Source organism: Apus apus, chromosome Z, assembly GCF_020740795.1.
Source record: "Apus apus isolate bApuApu2 chromosome Z, bApuApu2.pri.cur, whole genome shotgun sequence".
Lineage (NCBI taxonomy): Eukaryota > Metazoa > Chordata > Aves > Apodiformes > Apodidae > Apus > Apus apus.
This window is the reverse complement of record NC_067312.1, coordinates 76,911,251-76,930,359: the sequence shown is the minus strand read 5'-3', so window position 1 is coordinate 76,930,359 and position 19,109 is coordinate 76,911,251. Positions and strand designations below refer to the sequence as shown.

The following is a 19,109-nucleotide window of genomic DNA, read 5'->3' as shown; positions in this document are numbered from 1 at the left end:
GATGGGGGCGAGCGGGGCGCGGGTGGGGCTGGACCCGGGGGTGCTCCCGTGGGACCCGGGGCTGCTCCCGTGGGACCCGGGGATGCTCCTGTGGGACCCGGGGCTGCTCCCGTGGGATCCGGGGGTGCTCCTGTGGGATCCGGGGCTGCTCCCGGGGCTGCTCCCGTGGGACCCGGGGCTGCTCCCGTGGGACCCGGGGGTGCTCCTGTGGGTGCTCCCGTGGGACCCGGGGCTGCTCCCGTGGGACCCGGGGGTGCTCCTGTGGGACCCGGGGGTGCTCCCGTGGGATCCGGAGGTGCTCCTGTGGGTGCTCTCGTGGGACCCGGGGCTGCTCCCGTGGGATCCGGGGGTGCTCCTGTGGGTGCTCCCGGGGATGCTCCCGTGGGATCCGGGGGTGCTCCTGTGGGTGCTCCCGGGGATGCTCCCGTGGGACCCAGGGGTGCTCCTCGGTGCTCCCGGGGCTGCTCCGGTGGGACCCGGGGGTGCTCCCGTGGGACCCGGGGCTGCTCCCGTGGGACCCGGGGGTGCTCCTGTGGGTGCTCCCGTGGGACCCGGGGCTGCTCCCGTGGGACCCGGGGGTGCTCCTGTGGGACCCGGGGGTGCTCCCGTGGGATCCGGAGGTGCTCCTGTGGGTGCTCTCGTGGGACCCGGGGCTGCTCCCGTGGGATCCGGGGGTGCTCCTGTGGGTGCTCCCGGGGATGCTCCCGTGGGATCCGGGGGTGCTCCTGTGGGTGCTCCCGGGGATGCTCCCGTGGGACCCAGGGGTGCTCCTCGGTGCTCCCGGGGCTGCTCCGGTGGGACCCGGGGGTGCTCCCGTGGGATCCGGGGCTGCTCCCGTGGGATCCGGGGCTGCTCCTGTGGGTGCTCCCGGGGCTGCTCCCGTGGATGCTCCCGGCGGACCCGGGGCTGCTCCCGTGGGACCCGGGGCTCCTCCCGTGGGACCCGGGGCTGCTCCCGTGGATTCCCCGGGGCTCCTCCCGTGGGTTCCCGGGCTCAGCCCCCCTGCCGCGGCCTCCGGCTCTCCCGGCGCATCCTTCCCACGGGTGACCGGGGCGGCCGCTCCACGGGCGGCAGGCGCGGCAGGAGCGGCGCTGCTGGCGGCCAGAGGTTAATTAGCGCTCGCTGATCAGCCCGCTCCCGCCGCTCCGTGTGCGGGGCCCCTCCCGCGGCCCCGCCTGCGTCACCGCCACCCGCTCATGACGTCACGCGCGGGGAGAGCAGGTGACGTCACGGGCAGGGCCGGGTGACGTCAGAGCGGGGAGCTGGGCACGGGGGGAGGGGAGCGGGGACCCGCAGCAGGACCCTCTGCTAAAACCCTGAGACCTTTTATTTGCGGGGGGGGGGGGGGGTTTAATGTCGGTTCTCTCGGTGTGGAGCAACGTTAGAGTCACGGGGCGAAGAAAATTCCCCTCGTGGGGCAACGTTAGAGGCACGGAACGGAGGATGCCTCCCGTGTACAGCCTGGCACGCTCCTGTACGTGGTGAAACGCTTGTCTTTGCTTCTGCTGCCTGTTTTTCTGCAGTGGGGCAGCGTGGCTGTGCTGTGCTGCCATTCAGAGAGACTTAGGCTGGAGACTTGGGCGGGGAAAAACCTGATGAAGTTCAACAAGGGCAGGTGTAGAGTTTTGCATTTGGGGAAGAAAAATGTCATGCACCAGTACAGGTTGGGGGCTGAGCTGCTGGAGAGCAGTGTGGGTGAAAGGGACCTGGGGGTCCTGGTAGACAGGAGGATGACCATGAGTCAGCAATGTGCCCTTGTGGCCAAGAAGGCCAATGGATCCTGGGGTGGGTTAGAAAGGGGGTGGTTAGTAGGTCAAGAGAGGTTCTCCTCCCCCTCTGTTCTGCCTTGGTGAGGCCACATCTGGAGTATTGTGTCCAGTTCTGGGCCCCTCAGTTCAAGAAGGACAGGGAAGTGCTTGAAAGAGTCCAGGGCAGAGCCACAGAGATGATGGAGGGAGTGGAACATCTCCCTGATGAGGAAAGGCTGAGGGAGCTGGGTCTCTTGGGCTTGGAGAAGAGGAGACTGAGGGGTGACCTCATCAGTGTTTACAAATACATAAAGGGTGAGTGTCAAGAAGATGGAGTTAAGCTTTTTTCAGTGATGACCAGTGATAGGACAAGGAGTAATGGATACAAATTGGAGCATAGGAGGTTTAAGGTGAATATCAGAAAAATTTTTTTTACTGTGAGAGTGACAGAGCACTGGGCCAGGCTGCCCAGAGAGGTTGTGGAGTCTCCTTCTCTGGAGACATTCAAACCCCCCTGGACACGTTCCTGTGTGATGTGCTCTGGGTGACCCTGCTCTGGCAGGGGGGTTGGGCTGGGTGATCTTTCCAGGTCCCTTCCAACCCCTAGGATTCTATGATTCTATGATTCTATGATTCTATGATTCTATGATCTCCTGCCCTGTTGCTCTTGTATTGAGCATCCTCTGCTCGCACCGCGTGTGGCGCTTGGGTTGTGCCAACACCTTGAAAGTTATTTTTTCAGCATAACTGGCCCGGTTGTTCACCGCCAGAACGTCGTGAAGCAGATTCTTGGGGATAATTAACATCAGCCGACCCTGTTCTGGAAATAGTAATGCCCAGGCATGAGTCGGTAAGATCGGAACTGAGAGGTGGGAGCGCTCGGGGCAGGTCCTGGGGGGGCGGAGGGTCCCGGCGCGCCCGCTGGCTTCACGAATTGTGGGGGTCTATTACAGACCTCCTGATCGAGGTGAGGAAGCTGATGAGGCTTTCTACAGGCAGCTGAAAGCAGCCTCACAACTCCAGGCCTTGGTCCTCATGGGGGGTTTTAACCACCCCAATATTTGCTGGAAGGCCAACAGAGCCTTTCACAGTCTGGGAGGTTCCTCCAGTGCATTGATGACAACTTCTTGATAGAAATGGTGGACAAACCAACTAGGAGAGGAGCTGCTGGATCTTGTGCTCACCAACAAGGAGGGTCTTGTTGAAGCAGTGGTGGTCAATGGCAGCCTTGGCTGCAGTGACCACGAGATGGTGGAGTTCAGGATCCTGTGTGGGAGGAACAGAATACCCAGCAGGACCAGATCCCTGGACTTCCACAGAGCAAACTTCAGCCTCCTCAATCAATTGTTAAGGGAAGTCCCATGGGACAGGGTGCTGGAGGGTAAAGGGGCTCAAGATAGCTGGTCAACATTCAAGGACCACTTCTTGCGAGCACAGGATCAGTGTGTCCCAATGGGTAGAAGATCTAGTAAGGGAGCTAGGAGACCAGCGTGGTTAAAAAAGGAACTGCTGGGGAAACTCAAGTGGAAAAGGAAAATCTATAGATCATGGAAGGAGGGGCTGGTCACTTGGGAGGAATATAGGACTGTTGTCAGAGGATGTAGGGAGGCAACTAGGAAAGCTAAGGCCTCTAGATGATCTTTCGAGGTCCCTTCCAACCCCTAGGAACTGCTCGTTTGAATAAAGATGCCGCTCGGGAAGGAGTCATTTATCACTGCGCTAATTGCGCCGCCCCTGGGGGTGGCGAGCGGGCTGGAAGCAAAGGGGTCCTGAAGGGCCCGGGACCCCCGCCCCACGGAGGGGGAAGAAACCCCCCCAGGAGCCCCCAGTGACAGGTCACACGTCGCCAGGCAGGGAAAGCACCCGAGCGCAGGTCCTGGTCTGATCAGCCGAGCAATTAACGCACCTTTCCCTCCAGCAGCCCACCCTGCAGGGCTGCAGGATAAGCCAAGCGGGAGAGGTGGGAGCTGGGGGCTCGTCAGGGCCCGAGTTTTGGCACCGGGGTGATGCAGATGGGCTGGGCCAGGCTGCAGGGTCATCAGCAGTCACCTCTGCTCTCTGCTAACGAGCAGAAATTCGCACGTTTGGCATAAATTCCGCCGGGTCCGCCGAACGGAGCAAAAACCAAACCCAAACCCAAAACCAAACCAAAAACCAAACCCCAACAAAACAAAACAACCCCACCATGAAATGAAAGCAGAGCAGGTGAGTCGCTGAAATGTGTGTTTCCCCACATTTGATCCCATTCCAGTGTTTTCTGCTGCTCAGATCCAGAAAACTAAAGGACAGACGGCAGGTGAAGGATTTGCTTCTGTCCCCACCCCCCAAAACAAGTTTCAATCCATGTTTCTTAAGTGCTTTAAAAAAAAAAAAAATAAAAATTGGGCAAAGAAAAGCGCTGGGTGCTTTTTTTTCCCCCAAATTACCTGTGATTTATTTTTTTTTCTCCCCCCAAGTGAACACGACCTGCTGTGCTCCACGTCCAAACCCTCAGCAGCTCCAGACTCTGGGTGTTTTGAATTTCTGAGCTGAAAAATAACCCTGGGATGCTTAGATCTGAACTTGCAGAGGGTCTAGATGGTGAAAATGAGGAAAGCTTTTGAGAGGGAAGTGATTTCCAGCACCAGTGAGCATAACCTAGTGCAGCCTAATAAACAGAACCAATAAATATGCACAGACAAACACATATTTACATGCAGATACATAGAGAATTGTGGCACCAGGAAAAAAAAAACAAACAAATCATTGGGCTGGTAAATAAGGCAGCCCTAGTGAGCAGTGACCCAGTTAACCCAAGCTCCAATTAGTATGGCTGTGAAGTGGGACAGGCAGGGTCCCAGCAGAGATGGAAGGTCTTGGAAAACAGTTGTTTTCCTCTCACTCCTTTCTGGAACCCCCTGGGAAATGAGTTAGGCCTGCAAGGGGTCGTGGCAGAGGAGGCAGGTGGTGGGTGTGGGGTTCATCTCTGGAGCAGCACTTCCAAGGGGCTGAAGTTCTGCACTGCTCTAGGGGCTCTGCAGCCATCGGGTTGAGGATGTTTGGAAAGCAAGGACTGAGACTGACAGGCTGGAGAGGTGGCCCATGCCAACCTCAGGAGGTTCAGCAAGGCCAAGTGCAGGGTCCTGCCCCTGGGTCAGCACAACCCCAGGCACACATCCAGGCTGGGAGAAGGGCTGGAGAGCAGCCCTGAGGAGAAGGACTTGGGGGTGGGAGGAGATGAGAAGCTGGACATGAGCCCCCAGTGAGGGCTGGAGCCCAGAGGGGCAGTTGTGTCCTGGGCTGCGTCACAAGAAGTGTGGCCAGCAGGGCCAGGGAGGGGATTGTCCCCTCTTCTCTGCTCTGCTGAGACCCCCTGCAGGGCTGGGGCCAGGCTGGGGTCCCCAGCACAGGAAGGATGTGGAGCTGTTGGAGAGAGGCCAGAGGAGGCCCCGGAGATGCTGGGAGGGCTGGAGCAGCTCTGCTCTGGAGCCAGGCTGGGAGAGCTGGGGTGTTCAGCCTGGAGAAGAGAAGGCTCCAGGGAGACCTGAGAGCACCTTCCAGTGCCTGGAGGGGCTCCAGGAAAGCTGGGGAGGGGCTTGGGACAAGGGCAGGGAGGGATGGGAGCAGGGGGAAGGGTTTCCAGCTGGCAGAGGGAGCTGGAGATGAGATGTGAGGGAGAAATTCTGGGCTGTGAGGGTGGGGAGAGCCTGGCCCAGGTTGCCCAGGGAAGCTGTGGCTGCCCCATCCCTGGCAGTGCTGAAGGGCAGGTTGGATGGGGCTGGGAGCAGCCTGGGCTGCTGGGAGGAGTCCCTGCCCGTGCAGGGGGCTTGGAACCTGATGATCTCTAAAGTCCCTTCCAATTTTAATTATTCTATGATTCCATGGAATGGGGTGAAACTGCTGTCTGTCCTTCTGTGAACACAGCCCCACAGCCCCCTCTCCAGGGCCCAGGGACTCCACCACACCTGTCACACCATCAAATACAGCCCAGTATTAATCGCCCCTTTTGCAGGGCCACCAGCCCCGTGGCTGGAGAAGCCTTCTGGGCACCCCTGCCTCCCAGGGAAAGCCACAGAAAGGCTGTTTAGCAGGGGGAGGAGGATTAGAGGGGATTGCTGGACTGTTCCCTGCTTGGCAGCCGGGAAGCCGAATCCCCGAGGATCAGCAAACATTTCCGCCCCGCTTGCTGGCACAGGGAGGCAGAGCTGCAGAAAAGGGGCTCTTTTGACTGGGCTCAGGGGACAATGGCACGTTTGGCCCTCTGCGTTTCACCCTGGGACAGTGTGGTTTTTCCTTCAGATTGCTCCTGTGGAAGCTCTTCAGAGACAGCAGTGGAAAACAAGCACAAAGCCTTCCCTGGCAGCAGGGTGGGGATGTTTGCCAAGGAGGTAACTGCAGCCAAGGCCAGGAGGAGGAAGTTTTCCTTTTCTTCCCTTGTGGAAGCTGTGCCCTTATTTGCACTGGCTCAGCTGTGACAAGCACTATTCCAGGAGAGTGAAGGGATTTCGTTCCAAGTTGCTGCCCAGCCCACTTGTTAGCTGAGCTGGCACAGAGCTGGTGGTGCTACCAGCAGCTCCAGGAGAGGTGCCATGTGGTTGTGGGGTCTTTTTACTAAAAGATAGAGGGTGGCTCCAGGTGACAGCAATGTTTATTTATTTTTTTTATTTGCTGAATAGAGGTGTTTCCTCCTGAGGGAGCAAAATACAACCTGTGCCAGGCTAGGGCTTTGCTGGAGCTCATCTGCTGCTGCAAGACCCCCCCCCACAGACAAAGCACCATCAGACACAAGGGGTTGCTCTGTTGCTGCAGACACCTGCCACATCCAAACCAACAGAAGCTGCCTGTGAGGAGGGCAGGAGGAGAACAGTGCTCAGGGGCACTAATATTTCCCAACAGAACTCTGCCAGAACCATGTTTTGATGTTGATCAGGCTGAGCACCGGGGGCTTTTTCCCACTTTTCCCACTTTTTCCCCAATTTCAGAGGTGCTCTGGGCCACCTGATCCCTTCAGCCCCAGAGATTTCACTGCTGACTGCTTTCCAGAGGTCACTGGGGAGGGCATCGAGGAAAACCAGCACATATATCCCCAGGATTTTGTGGAGAGCTGTGGAATCACCACCCTGGAGGCATTCGAGGTTTCGCTGGGAAGGTCCCTGCACCACCTGAGCTCATTAGGGGTGCCTGGAGGGGAGGCTGGTTAGGTGACCTCCAGACGTCCCTTCCAACCTGAATTACTCCCTGACTCCATGAATCCCCTCCTGGAGCACGACTGCCAAGCCCTGTTCTTCACTTCCTCTTCTTACACCAGCTTTCAAACCCAAAACCAACCTCTTGTCCAATCTTGTGGCACCTTGTTTTCTTTACAGAGTTTAATAAGCTTTACAAAAAGCTTCTCAAAGGCTTTTTGAAAATGCAAGAGGATTACTATGCCCACACGACCTCTTTTATTGGCATAATTGCTGCCCTTCCTCCAAATGCCAGTGATGCTGGACTGAGCTGGATGCCCTCCCAACATCTTCCCAAAAGACTTTGTTTATCCACGTGTCCCTTGGACTCATTCTCTGTCACAGACACCATCATCTCACCAGGCCAGAGGAGGCCCCGGAGATGCTGGGAGGGCTGGAGCAGCTCTGCTCTGGAGCCAGGCTGGGAGAGTTGGGGTGTTCAGCCTGGAGAAGAGAAGGCTCCAGGGAGACCTGAGAGCACCTTCCAGTGCCTGGAGGGGCTCCAGGAAAGCTGGGGAGGGGCTTGGGACAAGGGCAGGGAGGGATGGGAGCAGGGGGAAGGGTTTCCAGCTGGCAGAGGGAGCTGGAGCTGAGATGTGAGGGAGAAATTCTGGGCTGTGAGGGTGGGGAGAGCCTGGCCCAGGTTGCCCAGGGAAGCTGTGGCTGCCCCATCCCTGGCAGTGTTGAAGGGCAGGTTGGATGGGGCTTGGAGCAGCCTGGGCTGCTGGGAGGTGTCCCTGCCCATGCAGGGGGTTGGAACTAGTTGTTCTTCGAGGTCCCTTCCAACCAAAACCATTCCATGAGCCTGTAATTCTATAGATAGCAGCTGGCCCCATTGCCTTGGCATTCCCAGACCCTGATAAAGCAGATTTTTAACATCCTGGGAACTTCTGATGGCACCTCCAATGATACACAGACCCCAGACCCAGTTGTGTAGTTTCTTCTCTGAGTTTCTGAGGAAAGCTCTTAAAAATGTTATGTTATCCTGGCCACTCAATAACATCTACCCTTTTTTTCCTAGTATTACTGCAGTGTAACATTAGTCCAATATTGAGTAAAAATTATGAAGAAGGTGGAAAATTATTTGATGGGAGAAGATGGAGAGAGAAAAATGCCACTTTTTAAATTAAAACCAGATCCAGTTTGTAGCAGAACTGAGCTGTGGAAGCAACTACTGAGCTGTGTTAGGATGCCAGCACCATGGGGGTGAGCTGGGGAGTACCAGAAGTCAGCTCTGGTGCTGCAGAAGTCCAGAGGAAGGACAGCCCTCAAACCTCAGTGTCTTCTCCAGGGTAGGGAACAAGGTCCTGCATCATCAGGAGGGGTTCTCCTGCCTACCTGCCCCGAGGGCTGGAGCATCATGAAGTGGTGCAGAAGGAGACACAGTTCAACAGTGGGAAGCATCCCCGGGTGTAGGTGTGCAGCTGCACCGAGTCACTCTCATCTCATTGGGCTATTAATGGCATTAGAAGGCAGGTGGAAGGTTAAAAAAAAAAAAAAAAGCACCAAACAAACAAAAACCTGAGCAAAACAAGCAGTTTATACAAATTATTGCTGCAGTTTCAGGAGGCAAAGCCCTCACCCCCAGGCGGACACGGACCATCGTGTCATGCAGAGACCACCATCCATCCAGCCCTCCTGCCCTGGTTCTGCTCTGGGGCTTGTTGCCTGGGCCTGCTGAGCTGCAAGGGGGACCTGGGCATGGAGCAAGGACCAAGAGGGACAGGGCAGGGCAGGTGTCCCCTCCAGAGGGGTGGGAAAAGTCCCTTCTGGGACAACCCGGCCAGACGCTCCAATAAAACGTCTCCAGGGGTCTCTGCTGCCCTGGGTGTTCCCTTCCATGGGGTGCACAGGACCACCTCAGCAAGGCACACTGCTGCAGTCTGGGGGCAAGTTGAGTGTGTTTTGAAAGTTCTGGGCTGCTCTAATCCACTTCATGATCCCCTGGATAAGCGCTTAAGGCCGAGCGGCCCAGCGCGTGAACTCTGCAGGGAGAGGTGACTCAAACCACCCTCAAACCACCCTCAAACCACCCAACCTGCTCCTGCAGAGCCCACAGGTTGGTCCCGTGAGGTACAAAGCTTCTGGGTTTTCTCACCAACATCAGGTCGGGGGTGTGCAGACAGCACCCATTACATCAGGCAAATGAAAATGGTCTCATAACGTCAGCTGGAGAGGTGAGTTACTGTGCATTTTGAGAAGAAAAAAATAAAGAATAGTGTATTTATAACAAAGTGTATGTGTAACAAAGACAGTTATTCACCTGTCCAAGCTGTAAGTTCTCAACGAGTCACAAATAAACCTTCACTAGCAGCAAGTTTTACTGTTTGAAGTTACCTTCCAGCCTTGTTTACACAACTGAACTTCTCCAGGATGACAAGGCAGAGCACGTTGTTAATCAGCTTTCCTTGCACAGATACTGAACACCTTCTGAGTGGCCATTCCACACTTTAAAAAGTAGTTTCAGTTTCCAAAAATCCAAAGACACTTTAGGGGTTGGGGGTTGTAGGGCAGGTGGTCGGATCTGATGATCTTGAAGGTCTTTTCCAGCCTTGGTGATTCCATGATTCTGTGGTTCCAAGATCCAGTTCAGAGCGAGACTTGAATTCAGCCTTTTCTTTTCTGTCATTTATTTATTGTCCTGATTTCTTCGTGTCCCTTCTCTTGTGGTTTGACTGCTATTTTATACTCCTAGCTCCCATCCCCCTCTGCTCTCCACACACCTCCACCTACAGGGATGTCCATCAGGGCAGCAAGCAAGGATGACCTGTGTGTGGAAACTGAATCTTTCCCCATGGATTTTAATACTGACCTTACTGCTCTCACAGTAACAGAAAAAATTCACTGCACTTTCTTTTCATGGCTTCTCACATTCTCCTGCACCCTTATATTACTTAGAACAGCAACCCACTCTAAAGAGGTATTTGGCAGCTTTGGGTGATAAACTAGACGTGTGGTGTGAGAAATGGTGCCTGGTAAAGGGACATAAATGAAAATGTCTTTATAAATGGATCATTTTTAAGAACAGGAGACAGTGAATGACTGTTTTCCTGCCTCAGACCCTGGGTATAAAATGTGTAGTCACAGTAGGGTTCCTGTTTTGGCCGTGGTCTCTCTAGGAGTGTTAACTGAGATCTTGCTCCTCAGCAGCCTCTTTTTTTACAGAACTAACAGGAATTTACAGTCTTCAAGGATTTTCCACCATCATTCCACTTCAGTCAGGGGTTACTGCCAAGGGCTCATGGATGGTGTGGAAGTGCACATCTGCACTGAATACTCCTGACATCACTGAGGAGGACCAGGACCAATGTGGTTAAGTTTTCACATGAAAAGTTTTCAATAAAAAGCTGCCATTTCTGACTGCCAGCTGCCCAAACTAAGCATGAAACCCTGATTGAATCCATAAAGCAGTAATGTACTCTGATGCTTTGCTTTCTCTGGGCTGAGCTCAACAGAAGGAACCACAAATTACCTAAACAATTTGGCAGTTCTTGTTTGTTTGCTGTTGGGGTTTTCTCCCCTATATTTGAATCACAAGTAAATTTCCACTCAGTTTCCTGCAGTGAAGAGTCTTAGATGACATCGTGGTTTTAAGTGACGTGTTTGGCAGAAGCTCAGGACACAGTCTGGGGGGTCAGATTTCTGCCCCCAGAAATCTTGCCAGCACTGCCTGCCCCTGCTTTTTCACCTCAGAAAAAAATAGGGAAGTAGGGGCATGATGTTCAGAAAACACCAAGCAGGCCAAAACAGCTGGGAGCAAGGTAAAATGAGGTGGAAAACAAGTAATAAAGGACAAAGTCAGTTGTGGTTTCTCTTCAATAGCAGTAGGGGTTTTCTGTAAGCTTTGTAGGCTTCCCCAAGGACTTTACAAGCTGTAGTTCATTCAACAGCACGCCTACAAGAGAGTTAAATTATCTTATTTTGGCAAAAAAAAAGTGTTCTGCTGGGATAAGATATTTTGGTTTTATGCTTAGTTCTCCCCTTCCAAAGCCAATCCCCAGTAAAGTCTGTGTGCAATGATTTATGCAGCTTGTGCTTAGTAACAACAGTGTCTTCAAATGAGTTCAGAACAAAACAGTATAAAAGCATCATGACTAAAGCAAAAGCAACTCATGCTTTAAATCCAGAATAAAAGTTGCCTTATGGCTGGACCCACCTCTTATTTCTGATTCATTGCATAAAAACAAGAAAATGCAAAAAAAAGAAAGCATAAATGGAACTAATTTGGAAAGCTTTGGCCTTTGAGAGTGTTTTCCATTCTCTGTCAGTCCAAACATTTCTACTCATTTAAAATGGAGCTGTCAGCAAAATAATGCATTAGAATATATGAAATATTTTATGTGGCACGTTTCCACAGATTGCTAAATGGGAAGTAACTACTTGAGTTTTAATCTTATTTTGGTACCTGCATGCTTTAATATGTACTTGTCTGCTGGAGAACCTGTTGTGGGAAAATCCAGTCCTTTTATGAGTTTGATTCCTGGCCAAGAGAAGCTTGAAGCAACCACTCAGTAAGAACAAGGAATCTGATACAATCCACACAGGTTTCAAACTCCCTAAAAAACAATTAGTTCAAGCCAGGAATATAATGCAGAAGACTCAGGAGGAGTGAGAGTGGGTTCTTCAAAACTCTCTCCTCCTTGCAAACCCATCTGAGGAGCATCTATGGTGGAGGCTTATCCATGAGATATGTCACAGTTCAAACACCTGCTGAGAAGCTCCAGATTTCTAAATTAAAAAGAGGTTAACTTTCCACAAGTGAGTGATCAAGACATTTTGCTCGTGATGAGAAATGGACATTTTTATGGTCCTGATGCTTGGAATTCTGCTGGTGACACTGCACATCCACCTGAAGTTGGGGCTTGCTGAGTTTGTAGCACACCAGAGGCAGTTTCTGGACCTGAATCTGCAGTTTTGCACTTGACCACTGAAGTCAGGACTAGCTTGGCAAAAAGCAAAACAACTTTTAAAATTAAGTTAATTAAGAAAATTTCAAAGAAAATGGATAGTGCAGTGTTTTGCCTTTCCATCACAAAGCCCTAAAGAGCAGCACGAAGTTCCCATGTCTTGGTGGTGCATGAACTCTCTGGCAAAACCTCCTGGTCTTTTCATCTCTCCAGGAGTTTTGCCCATTGAATACAAGGTTTTGCACCTGAAAAAAAAGTAGGTGAGAGGCACAATTCCTCTACTGCTTTGTGCCAGGAGGGGATGAGCTGTGCATGGATTCCAGCACAGCCCAGGCTGAGCTTCCCAGGCAGATGAAGGCACCACTTCAAAAAGTATTGCTGGGTCTTGTCCCCATGAAAAATAGAACTGATTTTTAGCTGCTGCAATACCCTGAATTAGAATCACAGAATCATACAATAGTTTGGTTTGGAAGGGACCCCAAAGCCCACCCATTCCCACCCCTGCATGGGCAGGGACACCTCCCAGCAGCCCAGGCTGCTCCAAGCCCCATCCAACCTGCCCTTCAACACTGCCAGGGATGGGGCAGCCACAGCTTCTCTGGGCAACCTGGGTCAGGCTCTCCCCACCCTCACAGCCCAGAATTTCTCCCTCACATCTCAGCTCCAGCTCCCTCTGCCAGCTGGAAACCCTTCCCCCTGCTCCCATCCCTCCCTGCCCTTGTCCCAAGTCCCTCCCCAGCTTTCCTGGAGCCCCTCCAGGCACTGGAAGGTGCTCTCAGGTCTCCCTGGAGCCTTCTCTTCTCCAGGCTGAACACCCCAGCTCTCCCAGCCTGGGTCCAGGGCAGAGCTGCTCCAGAGCTCTGAGGTTCATGTTTGTGTGTTGGAACCAGGATTATCAAGCTCTGAAAAGGATGGACATCTGAATGCAGACATGACCTTGCAGACACTTCATCTCCCACCTACCATGTGTTACAGCCTGGAGCTAGAGCTTTATTTACAGAGAAAGGGTGTGTCAGATGTGTGTGTATATAACCATGTCCCTTAGCTCCTCTTAATGCAAACAAAAAGAAGCCTGTGAGCAGGAACCATTCCCAGGCACCACGGAGTGTTGTGCCAAGGTCTCACCTCAGCAGGTGAGTGTCACACGTGCCCCGTGCCCAGCAGGACAGGACACAGCTGGAGCTGGCTCTCAGACATGGACCTGCCACGTGCCACTTCATCCAAAAGGATCTCACAAAGGGCAAGACCTGCTTGTTCTGGAAGCTCAGTTCCTCCCCTTGGAAACCAGCATCTGAGGTCTGCTGGCTGTTGGGCACCCTGCCCTCCACCCTGCCCTGTTCCATCTCCCTGGCTGGGAAGGAACGTGGAGGTGGGAGATGTGTGAGAGGCCCTGGCAGCGATTCCAGGAGCAGGATTTGTTCTTCACACAGGTTTGAGTGGCTCCTCAGGCACAGGGATGACATGGTGGGATCCTGTTTTATCTTAAACACCAGCAGTCTGCCAAGGGTCCCAAGGTGAAGTTGCACCAGAAAAGCTGGGGAGGGACTTTGGGTAAGGGCAGGGAGAGAGAGGACGAGGGGGAATGGATTAAAACTGGAGGAGGGGAGATTGAGATGAGATCTGAGGGACAAATTGTTTGCTGAGAGCCTGGCCCAGGTTGCTCAGAGAAGCTGTGGCTGCCCCATCCCTGGCAGTGTTGAAGGGCAGGTTGGATGGGGCTTGGAGCAGCCTGGAATGGTGGGAGGTGTCCCTGCCCATGCAGGGGTTGGATCTAGGTGATCTTTAGGATCCCTTTCAACACAAAACATTCCATGATTCCGTGACTCTCTGATCCATCAGGCACAGATGTTTTCCTGATACCTCCCCACTGCTTTTAAATACGTGCCTATGAACAGTGGTGTTGACACAGACCTTCTGATCCCCCACAGACATGGAAGGCCAGACAACCTGCTGCACGTAGGAGAGAAACTCACTGTCCAGGCAACCTCAAACAGAGCCTCATTACAACCAAACTCTGCAAAAGGCTGGCAAATCACCCAAAAACACACCCTAAAGAACTGTAAGCGTGCAAGAGAATGCTGAGCATTTGCTCTCTGCCTGTGCACTCTGGACCCCACAGGTTGGGCAGGAGAAACTTTCTCAGGGGGGTTTGTCTCAGCAAATCTGATACTACACAGCGAATTCACCCAGAGAAACACAACTTTTGGTTTTAAGCTAAAAGCAAGTGTTTTTTTCCAAAGGAATGTATAAAAAATTGCTCACAATAAATGAAAACAAGCAAGAACCACTGCTTTGTGTATCAGTTTTTTATACCTTTATACTTATCCAACAGAATCAGGAAGAACAAGCTATACATAACAAAAGCTTGTCCCATTATGTGGTGAATTACCAGAAGTAGCTCAATGAGGAGGAGGAAAATTAATACTGCTATGGAATCATGGTAGTAATACACAAATAGACATGAAGAAGGTCACTGAAATATGATGTTTTGCACTTATCTTTGTGGCACTTAATAAGCATCCAGAGATTGCTCACATATCTAAAAAGCTAAAAAAATTCCATGTTATTTATCCTGAAGGCATTATAAACTGTTAAGTATATAAACATAACCTTTATACCTGACTATTTGACTTAACCTATGCCGTGTTTTGTGAGCAGTAATATACTATATCCCCATCTAAAACAGTTCTAGCAAAACAGGACTTCTAAAATATCAAGTATGATGAAGCACTCTGCTGTAAATAAGTGTTTTTGAAATGCAAGTGCAAAAAAAATAAAATAAAAATCATTGGCACAAGATCAGTCACATTTCTGACAATGCAGGGCTTCTTATCTTACTCAAGTCTACGTCTTTCAATGCTTCAACATCACATTAACACTAGGATTTAGTCTGGAGCCAGTCTTTGTGGCCACAGTGCACTTTAATTTCATGCCAGTGGTTCTTCGTTGGGGCATTCGCCGGGATTCTGCTTCCTGGGCACAACTTCCCCTGCTGCTTGTGAGCTGCTTTGTTTTTCCACAGCTGAACCACCACTATTTTTGTACTTATCTGCGAAATAATCGGAGTCAAAGCTCACAGACAAATCTGGAGGACTGACATAAATGTTTCCATTGTCTATTGTGACTCTGTGAACCCTTTGTTTGACTCCTTTTGACTGCCACTGTGGCGTTGGTGATGGCTCCAAGGGGTTTATTCCTTCATATAATCCTTCTCCTGTTTCCAGGGTAATTATATACTTATGCCAAGGACAAACAATACAGGCTTGACCATTGATGTCCTGCAAAAGGAGAAGAAGAAACAACAGCAAGTCATCAGCTCCTGATTCTTCTCCTGGAAGAATCTCCAGGCCAAAGGACATGCCTGGTGACTTGACTGTATAACTGTGTGTTGTTTAGGGTGTGGATCCATTTTTTGATGGTGTGCTCAGATTTAAAAAAAAAAAACAAAACATGGAAAATTTCAAACAAGTCTTTGCCCTTACAGTGTTTTTTATTTTGATACATACCTCTATTTCTCCAAGGCATAAGGGGCCTCCTTCATCTGCAAGATGGTAGGACAGAGTGTTAATTTATGTGGCAGCTTTTAAGCTTAATGATGGCAACATTATGATCACACATGCAAATCTCTTACGATAGCAGCGAGAGTCCAGAGCATGAAACTTCCCTTCGTGGTAGAAAACAACAACTTCTCTGCCATTGACTCTGGCTGTCACTCTTTGGGACCTCTTTATGTCATCTTCTTTGCCAATTAAGATCAGACCATCTGGCCCCGTTTCAGCTGCTCCTCTGCTTGAGCTGCGCAAATCCGCATCCTTGAGATAATCACAAAAATAATTCAAAAAGCCATTGATAAAGCAGTTTCTGATGGGATTTTTAGGTGCAGGAAGGATCTAACACGTGAGGCGAAAGGAGCAGAAGCTTCAGGATGAGACTATCAACACGCACACAAGGCAAAGTGCAGGAGTTTGGTGATAATGTTTGGCTGGCGCGTTTGTCAACGGAACCGGGACTGGGAAAACCAGCTGCTGCAAACCTGATACCTGAGGCAAGATAAATCCTAAATCACTATCCACTTACTCTGCACTTTTAACCACCATATTCTCTGGAAAGCCACGTGCAAAAACACACCAGGGCACTGCTTGGGAAATACTCTTGATGCAGTGGGCAAACAGCAGCACTTGTCAGTCCCACAGCCCTTAGATAACGTTATGGCTAGAAATGCCAACTGGTGGAAGCTGGTAAAACTGAAATACCATCTGCACAAGGGGGAAAAAAAAACATTGCTTATTGGGAAGCTGTATTCAGCCTGGCCTTTTAACCAGATTTTGCCTGCCTTTCCCTTCCTCCTCCTGGCTATTTCCAATGTCCAACACCCTCTTCCTCTCCCAGCCAAGGGATGATGCAGTTTTTACCACAAAAACTGCCTTCCCGTGGTGTTTAATTACAACTAGACTCCAGTTCCCTCTGAATTTCCAGCACAACCTCACTGCCCTCCCTCCCTCTGACAATTCAGGGTGAAAAGAAAGGCTTATGGAGGCCCCGGGTGCAGGGAGGGGGATGCAGAGCCACGAGGAGCTGCCCCTTACCTGAGGTCCGCGCCAGATGGCGAGGAAGATGAGGAAGCAGATGAAGAAATGGAGCCCCAGGATGAGGAGGTCCAGCATGGCCTGTCCTGGTGGTGCTGGTGGCACCCCACACGTGTCACGTCGTGTCGCAGCCCCGGGAGCTGCAGGGGGGCAGGACATGGGGAGGCTGAGCCTGGCTGAGGTGGCTCTGCCGGGGCTGATAAGGAGCAGGGAAGAGCTGGGGCTGGGCTGATAAGAGGGCTCCAGGTTCCTCCTGCCTCCCCTCCAGCCTGTGCCGTGAGGGCTGGGGCAGCTCTCTGATGAGGACAGGCTGAGGGAGCTGGGGTTGTTCAGCCTGAAACAGAGAATACTCTGGGGGGACCCCACAGTGGCCTTCCAGTGCCTGGAGGGGCTCCAGGAAAGCTGGGGAGGGGCTTTTTACAGGGGCTTGCAGAGAGAGGACAAGGGGTAATGGTTTAAAGCTGAAAGAAGTGAGATTTAGGTTAGAGATCAGGTGGAAATTTTTCCCTGTGAGGGTGGGGAGAGCCTAGCCCAGGTTGCCCAGGGAAGCTGTGGCTGCCCCATCCCTGGCAGTGTTGAAGGGCAGGTTGGATGGGGCTTGGAGCAGCCTGGAATGGTGGGAGGTGTCCCTGCCCATGCAGGGGGGTTGGGACTTGATCATCTTCAAGGTCCCTTCCTACTAAAAAAATCCTGTGGTTCTGTGAGATGCCCAAGTGAGCCCTGCTCCTGCAGCAGGTGTTTGCTGGGCACCAGCAAAGGCAGCTTCATGATGAGCCCTTACAGCAGAAGGCAGGTGCCAACAGGGGTGCAGCATCCTCAAGGCTGAGTGTTACCTGATCCACCTGTAAGGACTGGCTCCCTGCTGTCCCATTTCCCAGGAACTTCCACCCAGACTTAGCTAGAAAGTGAAACGTCACTGTCAAGAGGCAGGGCCATCCAACAGGGCATTCAGAAAAAATGCATAAATAAGCATTTTCCTTAGAAAATAAGCACAGCATGTAGGAAACCAGGCACAAGACCCAGAGCAGGAAATCCACACATTTCTTCTATCACCTTTTGGCTGACTCTGCCCGTGAACTTTCCAAATTGGCCAAAAATTTAAAAGGCAGAAGCCTGTTATTAGAAAAAGTGTTACAAAGACAAACTCTAAGAAGCTGCATATCCAGGCACACGCACACACAGACACACACCTGTATCTATGTACATCCACACAGACACTCTTCAGTGTGTCCAGACCAGTGTTAAAGTAACACTCAGCACCTAAACCTCCTGCTCATTTAGTGGTGGCATCCAGCCAGCCTGGATTTTGCACATGTCCAGGCATATCCAGGCACCCCAGACTTGGCTCAGACTGTCAGCACCACTGTGGACCCCACGTGCCCCAGCTGGCGTAAGCAATCAAGAACCAGCTGCTTCATTTCAGTCAGGACTTGCGTGTTTATCTGCAACCAGCTGCAGAGGAAGAGCTGCTCTGGCACATCAGAAGTCCTCCAGAAGAAGAAAAAAAAAAAAGCCCTTGAGGCAACGTGCACTGGTTAAGTGCTACTGAGTTTGCAACACGCACGGTGGCAGAAGAAGGGGGCAATTAAGGACTCCTCGTCACAAAGGACCTGTAACTAGACCCTGTTCCTGCAGGTCCATCCCTTCCCTTCCATGAAGTGAACGTGCACCTGCAAAGCAGGAGCACAACACCAGAGGCTTCAGCCTGGAGCAGCCCAGAAGGCAGTGAAAGCCCAAAAGCAGGCTGCAGCTTGTTTCCTAGTGGAGTCACAGCGCCAGAGAATCGCAGAGCACCAGGTTGGAAGGGACCTTGAGGATCAGCTGGTCCAGCCTTTATTGCCACAGTCATGGGCCCAGCACCTTGTCCAGCTGAGACTTAAAAGTGTCCAAAGTATCCTCTGAACTTGAGACAGGACCCAGCATGAGGGAAGGGCAACAAACCCCCCAGGTGGTTTTCACCTGATGCCACCTCCTCATCACCACCTCAGCCCTGCCTTGCTGCCACCCGGACACCCCCCTCCACAGCTGGGCCCAGAGGAATGAAAGAATGAAAGAATGGAAGAATGAAAGACCTGCTTTCTCCTCCCTTTCCTGGAACAGCCACGGATGTCAAGCATGGATCAGGAGATGGCTGAGCTGGCGAGCACCACCTGCCTCTCCAAAGCACAGAAAACTCGTAGTTTCTCTGCCTGTGCTCTCAGAGCTCCTTGGAAAGCTCACTCTCCATCACCCTCCAAGGTGAAATTATAACAGTTTGGATTGGTCCCGTTGTCTTTTGTTGGTTTGTTGGTTTGTTTTTGTTTTTTTTTTTTTCCAGGCTGATGGCCGTGTTCAAACCATCCACTCAAACAAGACACAGAGCACAAAGTCCCACCAGGTGCCACAGCAGAATCCTGAGCTACCACCACAGCACCTACCGGTGGGAGTAAAAACTTCCCAGTCATGAAAGAGGAAAGGTTATTCCCACACACACTTCATGTTGATTTTCTGCTGTTGTTTTTGTGGGGGGGGTTTTTTGCTAATCTTTTCCTCAGGGGTTTTCTGCTCTGCCTTTTCCTGAGTGGCCCCCCACTGGCCCGGGGCCACCTGGTGGGAGCAGCACAGAGGTTGGGGAGCAGGGAAAAGATCCGTTTGTTTCGGCTGGACATGCAGCTGGGCTGATGA

The 19,109-nt window shown here is 51.9% G+C and overlaps 1 protein-coding gene across 1 annotated transcript; it reads right to left on the bottom strand.

Moving 5' to 3' along the window:
- Positions 1-14,150: 14,150 nt before the first annotated feature.
- On the bottom strand, positions 14,151-16,949 carry RFESD (Rieske Fe-S domain containing). The gene is made up of 4 exons (XM_051643545.1): positions 16,446-16,949; positions 15,491-15,671; positions 15,366-15,400; positions 14,151-15,137 (listed from the first exon to the last, which is right to left on the bottom strand). The coding sequence occupies exons 1-4, from the start codon at positions 16,602-16,604 to the stop codon at positions 14,787-14,789; spliced, it is 726 nt and encodes a 241-aa protein (XP_051499505.1). The 5' UTR covers positions 16,605-16,949; the 3' UTR covers positions 14,151-14,786.
- Positions 16,950-19,109: the final 2,160 nt, after the last annotated feature.